The sequence below is a fragment of the Hesperophylax consimilis genome, chromosome 22 (assembly GCF_061612785.1).
Source record: "Hesperophylax consimilis isolate HC1 chromosome 22, BYU_Hcon_1.0, whole genome shotgun sequence".
In the NCBI taxonomy this organism is placed as follows: Eukaryota; Metazoa; Arthropoda; class Insecta; order Trichoptera; family Limnephilidae; genus Hesperophylax; species Hesperophylax consimilis.
Window position 1 is genome coordinate 9,096,938 of NC_142857.1, and position 23,809 is coordinate 9,120,746.

A 23,809-nucleotide genomic window follows, 5' to 3' on the forward strand; every position below is an offset into this window, starting at 1 on the left:
CATAAAAGAATATTTCTCTGATGGTTTGTGAATAAATTTTATGTCTCTATTGTTTATATCTCTTTTATGATTTGATTTATACCTACAACCTCTCTCCACGGCTATAAATGTATTGTTTTGTAAATTTTTCGTTTTATATAATCTTTGTTTTGTATAATTTATTTAAATAACGTATTCCATATTATGCTGTCTCAGTTAAAGTCACAAGGAGGAAATCCTTAATTGGTTTTATTTTACTATAAACTGATTAAATGTAAACTGTCGATTTCCCGAAAATAAATAAAGTATTTCCGTATGATCCGTACCTGTTGGTACAAGGTTGCTGTGTAATCATACTTTAACCTCACGTTATACCATGTTATATCTTTATGTGATGTCATCGGTAGGTCGTGGTAGCCTCTTATAACTTTTATTACGTCCGCAAGTAATTGTATAAAGATGGTTGCCATCGAATTACGATCAATTTGATGTTGTAATATTTGTATTTTTTTTAAATAAAGGTTTATTTGTACAATGGCCAGCGTACCGCAAGAGCCACAGTCAAGGCCACTGCTAAACTATCATTTTTTTATGAACAAAATAATATATTTTTTATTATAATGAAAAGCGTCGCGTGATTAAATACCCGTACAATAGTGGTGTTGCTCTTCCTCCTTATTGAGTCGAATAACGCAAAAAGTAGTTTTTAGTTAAGTAGTAAACTTTCGAACGTTGAGCTCTAGCGTTATGGAATTCGTACAGCTCTTTCTGTCAGTAATTTCTGGATCAATGCAATTAATTTCAGCTTGTGACGTAATTTTTTTATAAAGCACTTTTGAGGTGTACCTACTATAAAAAACTGCGCTGTATAAATTAACCGTTATTATTATTTTTAAAAAGGGTGATTTATTCGGAATTACGATTTTTTTTTAATAAAAAGTATAGATTCACCTGAATTACTATAAAAAGAAACTATCTGCATCTAGGAAATTTTAAATTTTAACATTCTAATTTATATTTACGTAAAATGAAAATTCTCTTTTGTTGTATCAGATGACAGCCAAAATTATTTTTGTTGATGTATTTTATAATTTATTGTTTAGTAAAAAATGTAGGATTTCTTAATAACTATATTGAAAAATAAGTTAAATTATAAGTCAAATGGAATGTTGCAATCATAGACATATGATTTATATTCATATGTCTGTGGTTGCGATAAAAATTATTATTACCGGGTGAAGAAATTAATGATGCTCCTGTTGCTGGCAAAACTCAAAAATTCTGTAGGTTCTTATATATTTTTTCTATTTCCAGATAACTCGCCGCAGCGGCGTTTGGAGATGGGGCATCCTGGTACTGGCCTGGGGCCTCCTAGCCCTGGTGGCACTCCAGCTGCACACGGGGCCCCTGTCCGGGGACCTGGGCCACATGGGCGGCCGGGGGCTTCTTCAGGCAGCCTCTCCCTCCCCTGCAGCACCCACTGCCCTTCCCCTGCTCGAGCCCAAGGTGGACCGTAGACCCCCACCTTCATCAGACTCCATGGCTGAAGAAATAGCCGTCAGACTCCCCAGTCTTCCCATCGCATACTGGGAAAAGAACAAAAACAAACAAGCGCAAAAGTTCTTCAAAAACAAGACTTGTGCCGCCTTCCCAACTATATACGATCTGGAGTTCGACAACATCTATTGGCAAAATTTGAAAACTTCCAATGGAAGTTTTCACTTTTTCGGCGCTTACTACGACGTGCGTCCAATGAATCAATTGGGACCCACCGTGCGCATCTTATCCATGATTGATAGAATTGAACCTAATGTTGTTACGCATTGCCAGTTTTGGTTCGAGAATCAAAACGAACCCGTCATCGTGAAGACTTTTGAGTACAAGTACATCTGGTACAAAAAGTGGGGTAATTATAAACAAGGAATATTCCAGCCCTATCTGATAGCTTGTCAGATACCGGCTACTTATAAAAAGATTGCTCCGGCTTCGGTGTCGATCGTGGAGAAACCTTGCGATAAAGCCACAAATAATTTGCGAGTTATTTATGATAAGCCGGTCGAAAAGAAAAGATTTGCCGTGTGTGTAAAAGGTCTCGATTTTCTACATGAAGACTTATCTGTAAGACTTGTGGAGTGGCTAGAGTTGTTGAACCTTCTTGGTGCGGATAAAGTGTTCTTCTATCAATTGCAAGTTCATCCAAACATAACAAAGGTGTTAAACCATTACATAGACCAAGGACGTGTGAGCGTTACCCCATTGACTCTTCCGGGTGGGCAGCCGAACATTCCGACTTTCCAGCACTTATATCTGAAAAAGAAACTCAACCACAAGAGACAGAATGAACTCATCCCCTACAACGACTGCTTGTATAAGAATTTATACAACTATGAGTATTTAGCGCTTCTCGATATTGACGAAGTTATAATGCCTTTAAAAGAAGACAACTGGTCAGCGCTTATGGACAGAGTTGTACCATTATCACGAGTTGGAAGCGCAACACCACGTGCATCGTATAACGTGAGAAACGTGTACTTCTTAGACGATTTGACGCACGCACACGGTTGGTTCAGAGAAATACCACAGTACATGCACATGTTGCAGCATGTTTACCGTGCAAGGAACTTCACAAAGCCGTTCCAGTATGTGAAGAGTTTCCATGATACAGAAAGAGTGTTGACCCTGCACAATCACTTGCCTTTAGCGTGCTTAAGTTCTGGTTGTGTTTCCTACTCAATCGACACGACCGATGCGCAACTCCAACATTACCGAGCCGATTGCGTGGGAACTTTAAAGAAGAGCTGCCACGAGTTCAGACAAGAGAGTGTGATGGACTCGACCATCTGGAAGTTCAAGGAACCACTGATAACCGCCGTCACAGAGACCCTGAAGAAGCTCGGTTTCTTCGACCAGTCAGACTCCTGATCTCCACTTTTCTCCTTATTCCTAAGACTGATTATTTATTCTAAAATAATTATATGATAATTATTGCAGCAAGACTGCCATCATGATGTCAAGTGAGTACTATTCACTCTTTAATATTCTATTTCCAATAAAATTCATTACACAGGGTTCTCCAATAAGAGGTGTTATTTTGATATTCAATCGTAAAAGATCAATAGTTTCGTTGCTTGTGTGGCACGTAGCGCTGTCTTGTTGAAAGTAAATGTTGTCCAGATCAATAACATCCAATTCGGGCCATAAAAAATCATTAATCATCTCTCGATAGCGCAATCCATTCACCGTAACTGTTGCTCCAGCCTTATTTTCGAAAAAGTAAGGTCCAATGACTCCGCCGGACCATAAACCGCACCAAACAGTCACACGTTGAGGATATAGAGGCTTTTCAACAATAACTCTTGGGTTTTCCGATCCTCAGATGCGACAATTTTGCTTGTTGACGAAGCCACCGAGGTGGAAATGGGCCTCATCAATCAAAATGATTTGCGTGTGAATTTTAATAATTTCTATGCGTTGTTGAAGCGTGTATCGTTCCATTTTTATTAATGGCGTAGTTTCTACTTGTCAAATGTTAAAAAATGACAGCTTCAAAGTAAAATCAACCGAAATAGCGGGCTATTCAAAATAACACCTCTTATTGGAAAACCCTGTATATGTATGCATTACGTTTTTAACACAAATTTGCATTTCAAATTAACTACTCACTAAAAAGTCGGTATTATTTTTCAGTATTCTCCCTCTCCTTTTACAATTATAACATCATTTCAATAACGCGTTACTGTGACCTACAACAAATCCCAAACTCACTTTCCCACCCAAACTCTTTTCCCTCCATAAATATTCATCTGTTAAACCAATGATGTGCTTTGCTTTTGTTATTGCACTTTTGAACACGTTCAAATATGAAGAATTGTAATACGACTATAAACTATCAACCCCACTTTCCATTTACTAATTAACAAATTATAATTTTTTTACTTGTACGTAAAGTTTAACTAATATATTTTTATAGATTTGTTCAATCATATAAATGCTGTGTTTCTTCTTTTTCAGAATACTTATTCAGCAGGGAAAATTTTGGAATTCCAAAAGATTAATTCTGTGTGTTGAATTATTGATGACTTCATTTTCCAACTGAGACGAACGCTGCTATTATTCAATCATAATTTTAAACTAACCTAATCAATGCATTGTATTTGACTTATAAAATTGACAGTCTAGTGAAATGGCAAGACAATCGTTTTAAACTATGTGGAACTGCTTCAAAATTAAAACATTAAAATACTGTTTAAAAGAAAAAATTGTGCCAACCACGTAAAATTAATAATATTATGGTATTTGTGAAGTTTTGTTATATGAAAAACAATGTTCTGTAAATAATACTATTACTAATAATTTTTAAGCCATTAATTTGAAATTTTCTGTATCTTAGCACTATGAAAAGGGCATAACAGAATAATTCACATTTTTACAAAATGTTAAAATGAGTTTCAAAAACACTCTTTTAACACTAGTAAGACCGGGTACTGCTCCATACCTATAAAGACCACAACGGTCATTTTGACCGCTGATAACATACGAATTTATTATTATTGTAATTGTGTAATATTTTTCATAATATTAAATAAATAAAAAAAATAATTATGTATTGAAATGATTTTCTTTAATGAATCAGGTGCACATTTAGTGCAAACTGTTGTTTTTTTTATAATATCCGAGGCACTTTCCGCAAACAGATTTACAATTATCACATGTGTCAGTTGTTTTATTTTGCTTACATTTTTTATTAATTTGCCACTGTCGTCTTTTAGAAGTTTTATTTTCCGGTTCCCTTTTTGTCAATTCTTCAGGAGCAAACACAACTGGACCAGCTCTGGTATTTGTATACGCTGACCTTACAACAAGCTGTAGAATAAAATTGTGACGAGATATATATTTTTTTGTTATCTTTTTATAAATTATCCATGCATTTATAGCGGCTAGATCAAGTATGTTGTAGAAAACGTTCACAGGCCACCTTCTACTTCCAGCTTTTACGGAATATTTACGAGCCATTTGGTCGATTATATCGACACCATATTTTGTAGAATTGTAAAATTCAATCGTTTCGGGAATTTTCTTTGTTCCATCGCCAAATTGAACATCTGGACATACTGTACTCAATATCATTACATTTTTCTTCGGTTTTCCTTGATAAACAGTTAGTGTAGTACCATTGTTAGCCTTCAGAATAAATGATTCGTAACGTGGAGTACAAATGGTTCTGCTGGTATTTCTCTCCTGGCCCTTCTCATCATTCCGACAATACTTGTTTGTTCAGCTCGTAATTTCTCTGCCAGCTTCATCGAAGTAAAAAAATTGGCAGTTGTGATGTTTCATCCCTTTTTGAGATACGGTTGTATTAGTTTAATTATTACATATTCTGGTAATGACTCATTTGAACGTTCTTCAGTTTTACCTAAACATGTAGTAGATCTCACTCCACGGCTGCCTCTTATTCTAACCCCTCGACCACGACAATATGAAATTAGATTTCTAGGAAAAAATGTCGATGTCATCTGAAGATCTTCATCTGATTCTATAGCGTCCGATGAAGAAATATTGGGCTCCAAAACAAAAACGGTGTCATCAATTTCACTGGCACAACATTCTTCATATTACTGATCCTCTCCAATGTTTTGAAGTCTTGCTAGTTCTTCCATTATATCGGACTCGGTAAGATTTCTACGAGCACTCATATCGATATGATATTATGTTCCAAAGTTTCAATAAAACTATAGCAAAAATAATTAGAACACAATCTACAAAAATAAAACGAAATTTTCGGTGACTTGAAATACATACGCACAGACCAACATGCGGTAGAATACTAACTGACACACACAGTACAGATCGAGTAAGAATGATACCGAAAGAAAGAGAAAGATAAATTAGTACTATCATGTGTAAGATGGAATGGATATATTTAAACTTGTATAAAGAAGATCCTAAACAAACCCAGCTTAAAATGGCCCTGACGGTCACATTGACCGCGGCGGTCTTTAAATCATTATATTTCGATAAATAAATAAGGTGTTTTAACTTTTCATGAATCATGAAAAGTTAAAAAAAAAATCAAATCATTACCATAAATTTTAAGCAAAATATCGTCATATTACATTGAGAAACGGTCAAAATGACCGCTACGGTCTTTCTAGTGTTAATAAGTTATTTGTAATAGTTTTCTTTTTAAATTTTGTGAATGTGGGTTGTGCTTTTTTGTCCTTTCACATTCACTATATAGACATGTTCAATGTTTTGTTTAACTACTTTACTAATTAAATAAGTTTACATTGTAGTTTAACTCTTTATGTTTATAAATTGTGACCAAAGTTTGCAAATAAACTCACTAGGCAAATTATTAAATTAACAACATTTAGCTTTTCAAATTTAATTATAATCCTAATACTGGTCTCTATTTTTGAACAGGAATTATCTTGACCATTTACTGTGTATTTTGACAGTTCGAATATACTCAACTAAAAGTCGAGTCGAGTCGAAATGCATGTAAAAAGATAGAGATTTAAGCGTAAACCATTTTAATTGGAGTTTGGTAAGACTTGAAGACGGTTAAAGTTTAAACCTTTAATTTTAATCAAACATCAGACTCATCTTAAAGTTAGCTCAATTGTTTTGTGACATTGTTAACAGACAGTTATTCATAGAGCTGCCAAGCCCACATACGTGTTATTTCAATCCGTGTTCCATTTTGTTGTGGGGAGGGGACTATCGCATATGGTGTCTGGGAGTCATATCCTCTACATAGCTGTGCTGGACATTATTTTTTATCCAAATTATAGATAATTAAGTGAATTATAACTATTATTACTTTTGAATTATAGAGCTGGGTACATATCTGCAAGATGAACCGTTAGCAAGTTGCCTACAAACATTTTTATATGTTTGCAAACATTGTCTGAAATTATTTTTACAACAAACATCTAGCAATCAATTGGAAAGGAACGAACCAACATGAATGCCGTGAACCACCAGCAGTCATTTGTCACCCTCCTGTGTGACAATTTCCACTAAATTAATGTAATAACTGATACATAATTACCAGTCCTACGCTAATGCTAAAACTCTTAGTAGAATTTTAGTTTGTTGTTATAAATAAATTTTTATTAAATATCACTCTGATATTTTTAACCCTTTTTGTTCTGTTTTAAAATTTTTATTTATGAATTATTTATTTAATACGGAGAATTGTATATTATTGTACACTCCACACAACCACGCTGGAATAAAAGTTTATTAAAATATTACAAATCAAAACATATGTATTTGGTTTTATAAATATCAATTGGTTTAATTATATTTTCTTCTGACCGATTAAATCAGTTGGCACAAAATATGGACGATGGAGTCTGGAGGTTCGCGAGTAGAAATAAAACAACGAACCACACCCGTCCCGATGTAAAATGTGAACTTCTTTGTTTTCGTCAAAAAACTGACATGATGTGGATATTAGCCACGAGCGGTTCACGTGTAGTTCGTTCGACGCCCAAAACCTCGTCCCAATTATGAGAACCAGCGGCTCAGATTGCATATATATATATCCAGCTTAATAATATTACTATCTTATACATTCTATAAGTGTTACGTAAATCTTTACAAATCCACTGCATTGTTTTAAATAGGTTATGATTATAATCGTGCCTTAAGATGTGCCTTCTAAAAATATATATATAATACAAACATATCTCTAAATATAAATTGAAGCATCTTTTAAGTCGATACTAGTTATCGAATGAAAATATTTCCTAAGTCAAAATAGTTAGCAACTGTTTTTAAAATACTATTTAATCTTAAATATTACTGTCTTTTAAGAATAGTTTTTATTTGTGGTTTAGTGGGAGTTAGTGTGGACACCAAAGACAATATTAAATCATTGTAATGGATGTTTAGTAAAGAAAGTTCGCAATTTTTGGAGGTAAAATAGAAGCTAAAACCTGACATCCACCATTTTGGAAAAATATTTTCATTTTAGTAAACTGGTCCTAATGATAAATAATGCTAAAATTTATTGAAAAAAAAAACAAGAAAAATTGGTGTAAAATATTTTCTTCTAAATTTCCTGGAGGAAAATTTAGAAGAAATTTCTATGTTGTAGCCAAAATTTTTATATTTTTCGATTTTTGAGAATCTTAGGGGGCCTCTTCCCACTTTTATTTAAAAATCGAATGACGTTACGTTTAAAAATCGGAAGCCCTAGCGGTTGTAGAGGTTATATTTAGCTGTTCACAGTTATCCGACGCGATTAAAAGTCATCTCTAAGGACGGGTTGTTTCGGAGAATCTGAACAATTCATCAAATTTCAACGTGTTCTGTGAAAGATTTTTTTCAAGTTCTGTTTTTATTTCAGTTTTGTCAAGCAACTAGCCTACAATGATATAAAACAGAACTTGAATAAGTCTTTCACAGAACCCGAAAATGATCGTTGAAATTTGATGAATTGTTCAAATTCTCCGAAACAACCCGTCCTAACACTTTTTGTCGTATGGATGGCCAGAGCTTCGGATCCGTTTCAAAGTCGTTTCGGAACTCGCTCGCTTATAGGTTGGTTTGGAGCTGAACAAGGCATCCAACGTCCGGTGTTTTGTCGTCCGTTTTTAAACTGCAGTGGGAACGGGCCTTCGTAGTTTTTAAATTTATATTTGGGGTTTCTATATAATTTTTTTTGTTATTCAAAAAGGTTTTACATATTTTTTTTGTTTTCCATTTGATGTACGTGTAATGATTAGCAAAATGCTAAATACAGTAATTTTTTAGTTTTAGCTCTAGAGATTATGTTGGTTTTTACGTAGTAGATCGCTCATAAAGACTTTGTGTAAGTCAAAATATTTATATCCTTCCATTTAATATTAATTTTGCTATGATGCACTTTCATTATAAGAAAATAAATAACATTATTATGTTAACGGAATGTCTGTGCCAAATGTAAGGTGATGCTTCCTAATAATTTGTGTTGCTCGCCTCAAAATGATTATTTACTAAGAATATATATATAAAAAATTGGTATATTTTTCTTCAAATTATGGCAACACAAAAAATATTTAAAATTTCCGCCATCTTTTCATTAGAAATCATAAAGATAAAATATCATCCATGTACAATTTTTATTGCTATTATTTGAATTTTATACTATTCATTTAAGTTATTTGTATATTCATAATTTTGACGATACATAAATATTTTAAATTCTTACATATTTGTTTCTGCCGAATCACAAAATTTTTATATTTCTTTGAAATATTTAGGTATTCTTCAATAATAATCAAAAAAAAATACATTACTTTACGCATGTGTTACAGAATTCAGTGAATTTTCCAGTCATAATCTTTTTAGTAATTTCTAATAATTATAGATAAATAATTATTTCTATTTAGTATTTTTAAGCAATTTTTTAAATTTATTATTTAAAAGATGTGCGTTCTATTTCGACCCTAGATACAAAAAGACGCCATAAAAAAATATTTGTAAGAAATTAATGTAGGTACCTACCTAATTTAAAAAAAATATCTATTTTTACTTCATATTGCTATTTCTCTTTAACAAGTACCTACTTATCGTGTTCATAACCATAGATAAAAAACAAATTAAATTGTGACATTATGTTTCCTGTGTCTTTTTCTATTTAAAGTCGATTGAACCTTCTTTTATATTTTATGGCTATTAATAGTTGATAGTTAGTACATAATTAATTTTAAGTTGTCGGTTATGTTTGTATATGATTGGAAAAAATTCAAATATTATGTGAAAAAGTTTTTGTAAATATTGATAGTAATAATATGGACTATTCAATCATATCATTCGAATATACAATTATGATATAAATGATTTAGATTATGTTTAGCAAAGAAAATGGTATAAAAAAAATCTTTACATATTTGAATCAATCATTTTGAAAATGATGGCTCTTCCTCTTTTTTGACTAAATTAATGAATGACTTTATTTGATGAACCTTAATACGATGGTTGACTGAACAGCTGTAAAAATAGGTGCATTCACAAACATAATATTTTTTTCAAAATGATTGATTTAATTTCAATGCCAAACACAATTTTGTATCTGCTTGAGAAGTCTATATATAAAAGTAATCACTTATCAACGATGAAGGTAATTTTGGAATGTTATAGGTATATGTATTTTTTAAATTGTTTTTGTTAAAAAAATCGCCTGATATCGGATTTTTATATTTTGTAATGCCATTGCAATGAGTCAAGCATGTAAAATATTTGGGTGTACCGCGAGGAGGTTTGTAAATTCTCCTGCTTTTCACCAGCCATATACTTCTTACAGTAATAAGAAGGCGTTAGGTGCTTTATGTAATAAAGTATATTTTGAAAATTAAATAACTGTGTTCATTATTCTTTTTGAGGAAAGACATACATCCCCGAATAACCTATCATTGATTATAAGCGGAAAATGTTGCTTGTGCATAGATGGAGGACTTACCTAGCAGAGGGTAGAACATGAAGCAGTTATTGTTGTTATATTAACCGATGACGTTAAGATCTTCGACTACGAATCAAAGCTTGCGGGTTCGAATTCCTAGCAAATAAATTTAATTTAATGTGTTATGACCGGTCGGTGGCCGAGTTGACATCGTGTTTGGGTCCCACCCAGGCGTAGTGTGTTCAATTCCTCGGCTGGCTAAGTCCTCCATCACAACACAAGCAACATTTTCAGCTTACTGTGGTGGTAGTAAGAGATTTTCAAATATTGTCAGGTTATTCGTAACCCGGGAATGTTTGTCTTTCTTTAAAAAAAAAAAAAAATTATCTTATAACTAATGTAAAAAAATACATAGTGGATTTTCAGCACGTTCCATAGATACTCTCAGTATCGCCCCGGTGAAAGACTACCATTCAGAATCGAAATGATGCTTGAAATGTCTGAAGAGCCAGGTATTTCCTAACCTTCCCCTAACCCCATCTCCTTCCCCTCTTCACTTCCTTCCTCACAACATACTGCAATTGGGGATGCCATAGTCCTACTGGCTCCAGGGAGTTGGGAGCAGTTGAAAATCATGATGATAACGGATTTAGACTTATTACGTAATCTGTGAAAAGAGAGAACAGAGAGGAAAGGAAAAATAAATCAAAATGCATTTTTGACATATCTTGAACATGTATATTGTCGTTGCGCTTGCAAGACCCGGCTGTGTGAGTGTTACCAAATTTTACAGGGGAAGCAAAAAAACTTCCTTGTTTTATAATGCGTCAACAAACAACGTTTGAATGAGTATTGTACGATAACGGTTAAACTTTTGCACATTGAGCATTGCTGAGATCGTGCCCGATTCCTTGATTTTTTTTAAATTTTCTGTGTAAAATAAAATTTGGCTGAAACCTGGTACATAACCGTTTTTGGGAGCGCAACGACGATATGAAAACCTTTATTTACAGTAAATAAAATTTCAAGATAAATTTGCGAGTGCTACAAATGAAATCAAAAATTTTTTGGTCAATAATTATTGATCTGTTTTTTATAACCTATATCTATACATACCCACTACATATTGCGTAACTTCTATTTTGCTAAACAAATTAAATCTCATTATAGCTACCTACATAAAATAATTTTTTATTAATCACATTTTTTTAGTACTTACCTTCAATACATAATGGGAAATCAAAAACTAAATAAATATGTAAAAAAAAAAAAATATAAATAAAATAATATTAGGTACTTTAATAAATTATTGTAAAAAATAATCATTTAAATAAATTAATAGCATGTTTTCTTCAGTTTGAACGTATTCGTCAAAAATTTGTAGAAATCTTTATAAAAATGAGAATTTTTATGTGAAAAAAAAGCTTTTAAATCAAATAAATTAACATTAAACATACTTAAATTTATTACTTTGTGAGCCAAACATTGTATCACAGATTTTTACTCGTAAATTAACTATGTTTGTTTATCAATGCTACATTCTCAATACATATCCTGGTTCAGAATTCAATATTTAAGATATTTATGGAAAAAGATATTTATGGAACAATATATTGCAATATAAAGGTGGAATTAGAGAAGTATAACAATGACATTACAAACTACAGACATGCTGTAGAGATATTAAAAGTGGCAAGCGAAAGAAACGCTAATTGTCATACTTTCGATTTTGTGGTTTTTAGTACTAAACTGATATTAATATGTTTCGCATAACTTTGTGTGCTATCTCTAACTAATTTGAACAAAAAGTGCCAAAATTCCCTGCGTTTGATGAAAAAGTGTTTGCCTAAACCAAAAAAGGCAAGGAATAACATTTCATTCGTAAATTATATATTACTGTAAAAAATTAAATTATTTCGACTGTTTCCTGAAGATTTTCAGCGCCATTAGAGAAAGTGAGGTAGCGAATGTAGCGACATATATGTATAAGGACAACCTACTAGCAATAGATTGTCTCATACAAAGCGGCCGCTACACTACTCGCTTCGACGCTTCGACGAAGTCCTCGTCGAAGTTAGCCGAAGTTCGAAGTGCGTGCCCACACACTCGTGCAACTTCGCGAGTAACTCAGTCCAACCAGTCAGTGATTGGTTTATTTATGCCGTGACGCTTCGAGTCCTTTGACTCGGGCGCATTTACCGACCACAATCGGAAGTCGGGCGAAGCGAAGTTCGTGCCCACACTATCGTATTCGGTCAACTTCGATCAACTTCGCGAGTAGTGTAGCTGGGCTACAACATTAATATTGCTTCACAAAATTTGAAAAATTCATAAGATTTCGAAGAAATATCAACATTATGAAATAATAACAGAACTTTCACAGAAATTGAAAATTTTATGAATTGTTCAAATTACGTGAAACAATCCGTCCTTAGTGTAAGGGAGTAAGTCTATCTTGCCATCATAGTCACACCTGTGATAGAATGTACTGCAACTTTGAAGTACGTAAACGCTACCCGGTCTTATATCTATTTCTTATCTTACAACTCATATTCGAATGTCTTTCTTTGTCATATACCTATGAACAATATTTGAATTAAGAATTTACTGGAAACATAAGACTGTTTCTTACTTTTTGGTGTTAATTTTGTGAGACAACGACAGGTCTACATGTATTGTAATGTCATTCAGTATTAAGTATAGTTTTCAATGCGATTGAAGTTAAATTATTTCTAAAGAAAGCAGTTTTACAACAAAAAATATTTATGTCACGCAGTTTTTGTTGCTGAGTGATTGTCACTATTTCTAATTACCTAGACTTGTCTAGTCCTTCTTTATAGTGTGCAGAAAGCAATAGTTTTTGGATTACCAATTGGATACCTCAGCGCTCGACATATGCAAATTTTTCGTATCCGATGGGTACTTTTGGCGCTTCAGAAGTTAAAATATAATTTGACATTTAAATAAAAATAGATAGAAATTGGAGTAGGAACTTTCTTGAAAGAAAAAATTGAAAGTGTTCCATTTTCAAAGTGCTTTTAACAAAAGCAAAGAAGTTGTTTTGACATGTGGATTATGGAGGGAAAAGTGTCAAGGAGGGAAAAGAGTAGGATCAGAGATAGATTTAGTTTAGAGTTTAGATTAGTTTGAGGTTAGATAACACAATAAACTAGGAACACGTTTGTTGTCGGAAAAATTGTGTGAAATGTTAGGAAAATATATGGAATTAATATTCTTTCAAAAGAATAATGTGTTTTCAACATAACGCAACAATTTTATAACTTTACATTGTTTTGCTCATTACCGAATTGATATACTTATTTGTAAAACATTTCAGAGATAATGCTTTTTAACTGTATTAAAGCCCAGTGGCATTATTAACTGTGGCGAAGACCTTTTAATATTCTCGAAATTGAAATGTGTTTATATCGGCAAAAATGGCGGTAATGTATCTTTCGTGTTTGATTCTAGGATTCGGTTTACTGAAGTAAAATACATATGTCAAGATTCTTATTATACGTACTAGGATATTTACTAAAAGCAAATACCTTAGAATAGAGACAATACCTCCAACTTCTGACATTTCCCATACATTCTGATGGCAGTATGCTATACTAGCGCATCCTAGCGGCATTAGTTCTGCGGGTTGGTTTCTTTCATGCATTTGAATGGATTTTATTTATTTTACATTAATGAATTAGAGAAATCGAATATTTTAAAGTAATTATTAGGTAAGCTACATACTTATGACCTTATTGTATACATTTTTTTAATCAATACTGCTCAAAATAAAAATTAGAAAGCCTAAAACACCACCGCGAAGATAATATAATAAATTGTAAATTCAATTATTATAGGAATGTCAACATGCTCTAGCAACTCTAGCGGCCAGCGTTGGGCATAAATATACCACGCATCTTCGGGCTTTTTGTATGAAACAAATTGGTCCTAAAAAACCATAGATATGCTAATATATAGACAGTATAATTCTCATCTGGAGCCTACTTATTATACTATACACCAATGAAAAACTCTGAAAGTGTATTCCATAGACTTTCAGAGTTTTTCATTGGTGGATATAGTTAGGTAATCATATGACGTCACAATATTTCAGTTCTAGTTTATATCCCCCTGGAGTTGGGTAAATACTGCCAATATTTTACTGGAGTTGGGCGTATTATTATTATTCAGGGTATTTGCTAAAAGTATACAAACATCAATTTATATTAATACCTAACCTTGAAAGAACCTCGGTTTCAAGAAGTCATGGAGAAATCAGAAATCCTAGTTCACTAGGATATTCAAAACTATTATATTTCTTAGCTTAACCATGATTAGATTTTAAATTAAAAACCCTTTTTTACTTATTACTAATTTACCATAAAAATTTTCCTAATTAATTTGGCTAAATTGGAGTTAGGTTGATTGGGTCAACGTTATCAATTCTTCGTGAGGAAATCACAGATTAGCTTCAGGAACTGTTCTGGTTTTTGACTGTGGACCCAGTGGCCGGCTCCCTCTATGAAGACCAACTCCGCTTTGGGGAACATGGATTTTAATTTCGGCAGTTCATCTCGTCTAGAAAATAAAAGTAAAATAGGAACATAAATATAATTAACAAATATGGGTAAAATTTCAGAGAAAAAATGCCTCATGGATGCATTTTTTTTTTAAATATCACTTGATTTCAGATTCATGACTACAAAATACGATTATTAATGTCGGGTGAGATGCATTAGAGTTATTTTTTTTCAATCAAAGCTCAAAATTTCACGTCTTTAACAGTTTCGACATAGGTCAAGTTTGAAGGTTAGGAAATAGGCATAAATTATTAAAATTACCCAAACTAAAAACCTAATAACCTATTTTGAGCATGTTTTTCCATCTCCCTCAATGAAAATAGACATTTCTTGTAGTAATTAAGACGAAACGAAGTGTTATGCAATTTTACCCAAACATGATTCTAGAAAAGGAGTACTACAGAATGATATTGAGAATTCAATGGGGGTATTTTCACTGTATTTATTATTCTTGAAAAAAATTACGATATTGAATGTATTTATTTTTATTTTTATGTCAACAAATAAATTTTTGAAATTATTTTTAAATGTGCCATTTTTGAATCCCACCTAAACGACATGATCGTTTTTATTCGTGAATTCAGCAGTGTTGATGTCAACTGGGTGATGTTCGTAACAGACATCTTACCAGACATTGGAGTTTTCTATGTCATAATGACGTTGTAGCCAGTTGGAACCATTTCGAAATTGTTTTTGAAATCAATAATTATGAATGAAAATTACATAATTTTAGTATGATAATCACAATGAGAAAAAAACTTTAAGTCTTCCACACCTTTTGTGAAAATACCCCATTGAGCATGAAACCATTGAAGATTATGTAGGTTCCAAAAACTGCAATGGTTTGGACATGTGAAAAGAAAGTCAGATGATAGGATACTACTTAAAATGATGACTTTGGAAGCGACCCAGAGGCAGACCGAGATAAAGGTGGATTGGACCTTGTGTAAGAAGAATTTAGCAGGATTGGAAAGCTTTAGGACTGAGAATGGCCAGAGACAAGTCAATGGAAAACATTTGACGTGACAATTTTAGAATTCAACTATTTCAAAATGCAAAATATTAGCTGCCCTCATCAATTCAATCTTTTTGTTTATTAAAAAAGGTAAAGTTTCCTTAGTTCGCTTACTGCTAAATAAGCCAAAATTATTGAAGTAACACCTCGTTTCAACTTAATTAGTACAAGAAACAACTATGTATATCGGGGGACATGCACAAAATAGCTGATTAGGTTAGTTAGTTAGCGTCATTTAAATAATTTGTGGGTATTTGGATTGAAATGGAACCTTTAGCAAATGTCACAATAATAACAAAATCCAAAATGGCGGCACAAGATCTTTTGACAAGGGAAATTTTAAACTTTGATTGAGTAAAAATGGAACTTTAATGCATCTTTTAACATCTTCCCCGAAGTAAATAGTTGTTTCTTGTAGTAATTTAGTTGAAACAGTGTTATTTAAACAATTTGTGCATATTACGAAGTAAGTGGAGCAAGGAAACTTTACCCTAAAATATTATCCTTTTAAATAAGTTCCTTTCCACAGTCTACCACCTAATGTAATTTAAATAGACAGATTAAAAACATATATACAAAACAACTTACCCCACATAATCTGAAAGCCCGCCAGCCACGAATAATGTATTCCCCGGATACTGAATGAAATTTAAATCTTTTGGAAAAGCGGCAATATTATTTCTGAAGTTCTTTTGCAGCGCTGGCAAGTTTATTCTCCACAGATACTCATTAGTTTCAGACTGCACCAAGTTTGTTATGACGAAACTCCGAATTGAAACGTCCGTGATGACCGAAGTCAATTGTTCATCGGCAGTTTTCCGTGCTTGGGAAAGGGGTATCCCTTTTGGTATTTGAACGAGTCCCATGGCGTCAAAGAGTTCGTCCATGGAGTAGATGTTTGGACTGGTCTTGAGAGGGGATATATCTCCGATGATGAGACTGGAAACCAATTCAGGCTGGAAACAGAGATTAATGAAATATGTTAATTTTCAGAAAATAAAGACCCCGCATTCCGCATTATATGAAATTCCCTCGATAGAAAAAAAATCGTAAAGTAATCTATGAAAATTATGAAAAACACCTGGTTCTGTTATTTAACAGTTCGATGGCAACTCAGAACAGTGGCAATTCAGCACACTTTTGAAAAGCCATTAAGAGCGATGGAAAAAAAAAACTGTCCCATAAACCTATCTTGTTTAACCTAGTTTTTTTATCATCGCTTTTCATGACTTTTCAAGAGTGGGCTGAATTGCCACTGCCCTGAGTTGATCGATTACCTATTTAAAATTCAATAGGTATGAAAAAGTTACACTTTTTCGTTAAATGCTACTTAACACAGATGTGCAGAGATTTTTGATGTATTTTAAATAACTTTTTTTTTACCTCAACCCCCACACAGGAGGCCCCGACGAAAATAATTTTCCTCAGGGCCTATGTCATTTTTGGGGTGCTGTGTGGTGGGTCTTTTCTAAGTAAAGTAAGGAGAGGCAGTTCTGGGAAAGTAAAACCTATGAATGTTGGGTTAGGTTAGGTTAGTGACGGACATATGAATACATCCCTCTCACAGCGGCGTAAAGGGATTGATCGAGAGACCAGTTGGAGAGGTCAAAGGGTCTCTCCAAATCAGCCTATCTCAATCTGGCACGCCACGCAGCTGGTGGGCAGGTGCATCCTGAACACACCTCACCCGATGAACCCGGGCGCCCCTGCTAAGTCACCAAACGGAGCGAACCACTTGGGGTGACCTATGGCAGAGGTGTTGGTTATCCAATAAATGGTTCCTGGGGTGGAGGTATCCAAACCCGGCTCCCAAATTGTAAATCTGTGAAAATTATGAAAAAACCATCTGGTTCTCGTATTTAACCTTCCAGCGGGCGCGTTGAGAAATTTCGCTTAACCGTTTGAGTGCCAAAAAAATTCAAACAGTTGCTTGTAAAATGCCACCAAAAAAACATTATTTTTTATGAAACTATATATTTTTTTAAAACCCCATAAATTCTTTGAATTTTCAAGGATTTCGATGATTTTTTCGGTGATTTATTAAAGAATATTGGTTTAGAATCACGCGGAGGAGGATCCCGAAGTCCAGGCGTTTCGAAAAAATGAGAATTTTACGTACAGACGTACGCGCGAATCAGAACACGACCGACGCAATCGACGGAAATCGACGATCGGCAATCTTCGTTAAAACATGAATCGACGAAAATCGACGATTGGCACCCAAACGGTTAAGTGGGCGCTTGTCGTAAATTTTACGTCATTTAGTTTTCTCCATGTAAGTGGTGTTTTCTTTATACAAATGTTGGGGAATTTCTTTAAGGTTATAAAAAATAATAATAGGCAGCACTTAAAAAATATATATATTTGACTTTCTCAAAAAAAAACGAAGTAACACTCTAAACATGTTAATATTTCAAAACAAATATTTTATCGACTTATTTAGTCAGAATCAAAATTCTCATCCTTACAATTGTTACAAACCACCTCATCTGAAGAATGGTTCTTGCGTGTAAAGGACTGGCAACGGCAACACTTCATTGATGCTGAGGATCTTTTCTTATCCAGTGCACATAACCGACAAACACCGCGTTTTGGAAAGCTTCTATTTTCTTCTTCTGTTATCGGTTCAACTGCCCGACCGTAATTCACTTTGATCCCGTAATTCACCACTTATTTATTGCAGTAAATGATTGATATTTGATTTGACTCTAGCATATCTCCAAGCTCGATGCTTACGACTAAGTGGTAAGAGTGGGGGAAGCGATAAGGCGCGTCTGTCGTAAATTTTACGACAGCGCACCCGCTGGAAGGTTAATGGTTCCATGGCAACTCAGGACAGTGGCAATTCAACACTCGTCGAAAAGTGAAATAAAATCAGTAATCCAAGTAATGGAAAAAAACTGCCCTAGAAACCTAACCCAGTTTTTATTTCATCACTTTTCATGAGATGTATTGTATTGGCACTGTCTTGAGTTGCCCCATTAATTACCTATTTAACAATAGGTATGAAAAAATTGACACAGTTTCGTTAAATGCTACTTAACACAGATGTCGAGAGAGTTTTGCTCTATTTTAAATAAGTTGTATTGTAATAAACCTTTTAACAACAGTCGCTGCCAACTGTTGGCAGCGACTGTCATTCGTATTTACATAACTCCCTTTCAAACCATCTTCAGTTAACTTCGTTTTCTTTTTGAATGCTTATAACGGAGCATTAAGATTATGTGATTCACGATTTGCAAGAGAATTGCAACCGTTTGTTATCAGTCATACATTAATTCAATTTACACTTAAATACAAGATTTATTTTGCTAAATGATGCATAAGTGACGTATTATATATAATATTTAACCAACATGAGATGTGACGACATCCGTGGGAATTCAAACTCACTAAGGGAGAGAGCAAAATTTAAAATAATATATTGTTCTGCGAGTGACACACACTCATTCAAAATCAAAATGGACATTTTATTCTTTCTTTCACCCTTTATTTCTACCTACTCTTACCACTTCTAAATTATGCATTTGTGCCACGATTATCAAAAATTAGAACTGTATCCATATGACAATTTTGATTGTATTTTGAATAAAATTTCATATGGATCACTAAATGGATTTATAGACTTACAATAATATGAATTCCATGCATGCGGGTAAAATGCGCAATTACAAAAGGGAATGCAGTTTCAGAGATTTGGGCATTGTTTTTAAAATACTTCCAATTCAATTCAATTTATTATTTTAAAAACATTACAAAATTGTTAAGGAGAGTTACATAAATATAAAAAGTAGGTGTATCAACTGTATTACATAGTAGTAAAAAAGCTGGCCCTTCAGGTCTATATAAAAATTGATTCTGTTTAGCAAGAAGATTGTTCTCCCCACCGGCATGACCATTGGCAAGTTGGTCCTGCAGGCTGGGAGATAGAACAATCAATGATGTCGGTGGAGAAGATAACCATCGGGAACATAGAAATGAATGCTCTCCATGATGGCCGAGTTTTTAAACCATCCACGAATCAGTCTGAAGAAATGTGTAGCAAAGTGAACATACCTTCTGACTGTAGATGGTTCATTTCGAGCATAGGTACTCAAAAGAAAGTCAGTAGGATAGAGCCATGGGTAGTAACCATACTCTCTCATGTAGAGAAATCTCAGAAATTTCTTCTCAACTCTCTCCAACAAAGGGAATACTCTAATTGGTGTGGATTGCAAATTACCGACCCACTTTCAAGTCTACTCCTAATTAAGAAATTGAATAAAATTATAAGAACCCGAATATCCCTAAAATTCCTTGCAATTCGTAGAACAAAGTCCAGCATTCTCAATGAAGTGCTACAAGTTATCTCAATATGAGCATGATTTGTCACATTATGGTGGAAACACATTTTGAACTTTGGGCGTCCATTGTACACCGGTAATACCAGGTATGACTCGCCCTAGTGAATGACAAGATACATTGAACTCAATCTCATTCCTTTTATTTCTGTCAGCAATCTTACTTACTTAACCCAATCTATTGGCTGTCGCATATGTGATCCAGAGGCTGTCCTGTTATGTGGATGTCGCTATTATATTTTATTAAGTTTCACTAAGACACTAATGTATACAATCTATGCCACGTAATGGGATAAATTGCATTAAAAAGGTCAGTCTAAATCTTTGATTAATAATTTTGGTAAATATACAGAAAAGTGTGACACGGTTGACAGGGACATTTTATTATAAAAACACTTTACATCAGTTAGATAAAACGATGGGAAAAAACTATTTCAGTAATCTAAAACGGAAAATTATGAATTATGATAGCTATTTCGGAAAAAAAACGGATAACTTGACTTCTTTTTTCTTGCCATGTTTTAACATAATAATAAAAAAATAGTTTTTTCATGCTAGTTTAATTTATTATCTTTTTAATTGAACCCAAACTAAGAAGCTATTTTGGGTTCTTAGGTTAATTTTTTGGATTAAATGGGAGAACAAAAAAAACTAATATTAAACCACAACACAGGTGAACTCCTAGCGTGGAGGACAATATACTATACCTTTGTATTACAAATATATTTAAGAATAAATAAAAAAATAAAATTAAAAAAAAAACATTCACATCAAGCATGATGGCCGCCAAGTGAACGAAATAACTATGTACCAAAATGCATTATTTTCCATTATTATACTGCTTCTCATTATTATCTAGCTGATGTGTATTTTTAAGTGCGTATTAAGGACCCGTAGTAAGCTTTCAAAGATTGAGTGAAAAGAAGATATGTAAATACGAATAATAGAGGGAGCGCGGTAATATTAAAAAATTATAATAATTAAGCGAAAATATTGAAAATATTTAATAAAACACGACTCATTTGAAATGGAGCAAAAATCTCTCGATAAATGCTTTAGTGGCATTTAAAGATACACTGTGAATTTTTCATGTCTATAACATATTATTAAATAACAGAAAAAACATGTTTTTAATAATTTTTGAGCTTACTTTGCCATTTTTTTCTATTGAGGGAATTTAATATAATTAACGTTTCGGCATAACAAATGTATGGATATTATCTTCAAAAATAACGTATTTATCTTTTGGAAATTACAAACTTAAAGAGTCAACAAGAAACTTGTTATAAATAGGTAGAATTTGAATATGCGGGGGCTTAACTGTGTCCCACTTTTCCATTTATTTACCAAAATTAAACAATGTTCATCACAAATCCCTTGTGTTTTCCAAGAAAACTAGAAAAGCTTTTTATGCTGTCTAAAATAAGTCAATCTTACCTGTAAAAGTGCCATAATCATTGCAGTACGCCCTCCCATACTGTGTCCAAGCAGAGAGCTCTTCGGGATGTTCAACTTCTTCATCAGGGCTATCACATCTTCAGCCATATGCCTGTAAGTATGCTCCTCAGAATGCGGACTATCTCCATGATTTCTAGCGTCGATTGCTATCACCTTTCTTCCGGTATTCTTGTGGATAGCTTTACTCATGCTGGTCCAGTTATTCTTCGAACCGAGCAATCCATGGAGGATGACCAAAGGCGGTAGTCCATTATTTTCAGAGATCGCAGTCTCGTAAGACGCATAAGCAAGGTCAACCGTCTTAACTGGAGAAGTTTCATTCTCAGTATGAGTTGAAAAGGCTAATTTAATTATATTACTGCCACCCAAACGGGATATTTTCAAGGAATTGTTCAATATCGCACTATAATTTTGGTATTTGATCATTTTGAAAGTGATTTAAGTGACTACACGGGTGATTTTATCGTAAAATTGACATACCAGAAATGTCAGTTTTAAAATAAGAACAAGGTTATGCTGTCAGCTGGTCGAAGCTGTCAAAATATAAATATTTGTTTAGAATGTTAGGCTGATGACAGTCAAACATTTCCAGCCAATAAATTGTGAGTAGGTACTTACCTGACAGAAAAAACATATTTTGGGGGATATTTTATTAAACATCGAATTGTATGCACTAAAAAATGTCAAAATGTGTAACAAGTAATAAAGCCAAAATATATTCCGAAAGTACATAATTGAAAAAGGAAATTTTCTAAAATATGTGCGTTTAATTTATTGAAAAACCTGAAGAATTAAAAAAAGTTGTCACAATTTCGATGACCATGAGCGATGCTTAATAATCGAATTTATAAAATAATACCTATTGACTAAATGACTTACAAATAAGCATTATCAACAAAAAGTACCAAAATAATATGCGGAAATTAAAATAATCCGATGACAATTTATTATTAAATTAAAACTTCACTTTAAAATCAAGGATGTAGTGTCAATGTTTTGCCAAAAAATCATAAACTACTTCTAGAAATTGTTCTGGTTTTCTGCCGTGCACCCAGTGGCCGGCTCCCTCTATAATCTTCATTTCAGCTTTTGGAAACATGCCCTCTCTTAATTCCGGCAGCTCGTCGATACTGAAAAATGAAGAAAAAAAAACTTGTGTCAATTGAACGAAGTCTTCGAACTATAAAATTAGGACCCGCGAGGTTGTGAACCTTGCCCACGAGGTGACGCATTATTATTTATTCGTGTTGACGTTTTTCAAAATGCTTAAAACAAAGTTCCTTTTGCATAAATATAATACATCCGATAATGTATTTAAAAATACAGGCTTACATTTTTTTCTTTGACTGAGCATTGAACCTTCCTCCACGGGGATTGAACCTGGGACTGTAGTCAAATAGGTAGTGAAGTGCTCGCTAGTGTCGAGTCAACCTTTTCGACAACCTTCTTGTTTATGCTTGCGCTTCCTTTTTGTTTTTTATTGAAGCAGATGTGAAGAATATACCTTTGCAATAATTTTATTTGCTACCCAATGAGGATACATGTCAAAGTTTTATTACTTTTTTTACGACATTCTTAATAATTAACAGTCTTATGGTTCGTATTTCCATTCCCAAGTTCTTCAACATGCAGACAGTAACTTGCCGAAGAAATATAGCGGATTCAGTAATGCTATTTTAAATCGTAAATAACTTAGTTGATAGTCTTAAGGCCTTAGACACAATACGCTATATTATACGCGTATAAAATAGGCGTGACATGCACTATTATATGTTGGGCTGGCACACAACGCTTTAATTTTCCTCAGGAGAGGGGGTCATATCAATTGGGGGACTGCCACGGAATATCATTTATTTGTATGGGAGCTGTCACTTTGACAGATGCACACGCCTACACTTATAGCACATCATCTTTTTAGGTGTGACACGTCTGTACGGGATTGTATGGCGAGCAATATGGTGTTATATAAAACGCTTCGAATAGCGTAATCTGTCACCCCCTTGATCGTCTGCAACGCGTATCATTCCATGTTCTAAATGGC

At 33.6% G+C, this 23,809-nt stretch overlaps 3 protein-coding genes across 3 annotated transcripts in view; 1 reads left to right on the forward strand and 2 right to left on the reverse strand.

Annotated features, from left to right (window-relative positions):
- The window catches only part of LOC149412803 (uncharacterized), a 282,857-nt gene extending 274,855 nt beyond the window's left edge, over nt 1-8,002 (forward strand). The window contains exons 2-3 of the mRNA XM_089644843.1: nt 1,294-2,993; nt 3,991-8,002. Of these exons, the coding sequence (XP_089500969.1) occupies nt 1,294-2,901 (1,608 nt within the window). The 3' untranslated portion in view covers nt 2,902-2,993; nt 3,991-8,002. The remainder of the gene's footprint in view (nt 1-1,293; nt 2,994-3,990) is intronic.
- A 2,866-nt stretch (nt 8,003-10,868) lies between these two features.
- LOC149412804 (sn-1-specific diacylglycerol lipase ABHD11-like) lies at nt 10,869-22,276 on the reverse strand. Its single transcript, XM_089645498.1, has 3 exons — nt 21,748-22,276; nt 16,559-16,926; nt 10,869-14,953 (listed from the first exon to the last, which is right to left on the reverse strand). The coding sequence occupies exons 1-3, from the start codon at nt 22,192-22,194 to the stop codon at nt 14,815-14,817; spliced, it is 954 nt and encodes a 317-aa protein (XP_089501624.1). The 5' UTR covers nt 22,195-22,276; the 3' UTR covers nt 10,869-14,814.
- Nucleotides 22,277-22,525: 249 nt separating this feature from the next.
- Nucleotides 22,526-23,809, reverse strand: part of LOC149412805 (sn-1-specific diacylglycerol lipase ABHD11-like) — a 29,145-nt gene continuing 27,861 nt past the window's right edge. The window contains exon 3 of the mRNA XM_089644954.1: nt 22,526-22,898. Coding sequence (XP_089501080.1) covers nt 22,757-22,898 — 142 coding nt within the window. The 3' untranslated portion in view covers nt 22,526-22,756. The remainder of the gene's footprint in view (nt 22,899-23,809) is intronic.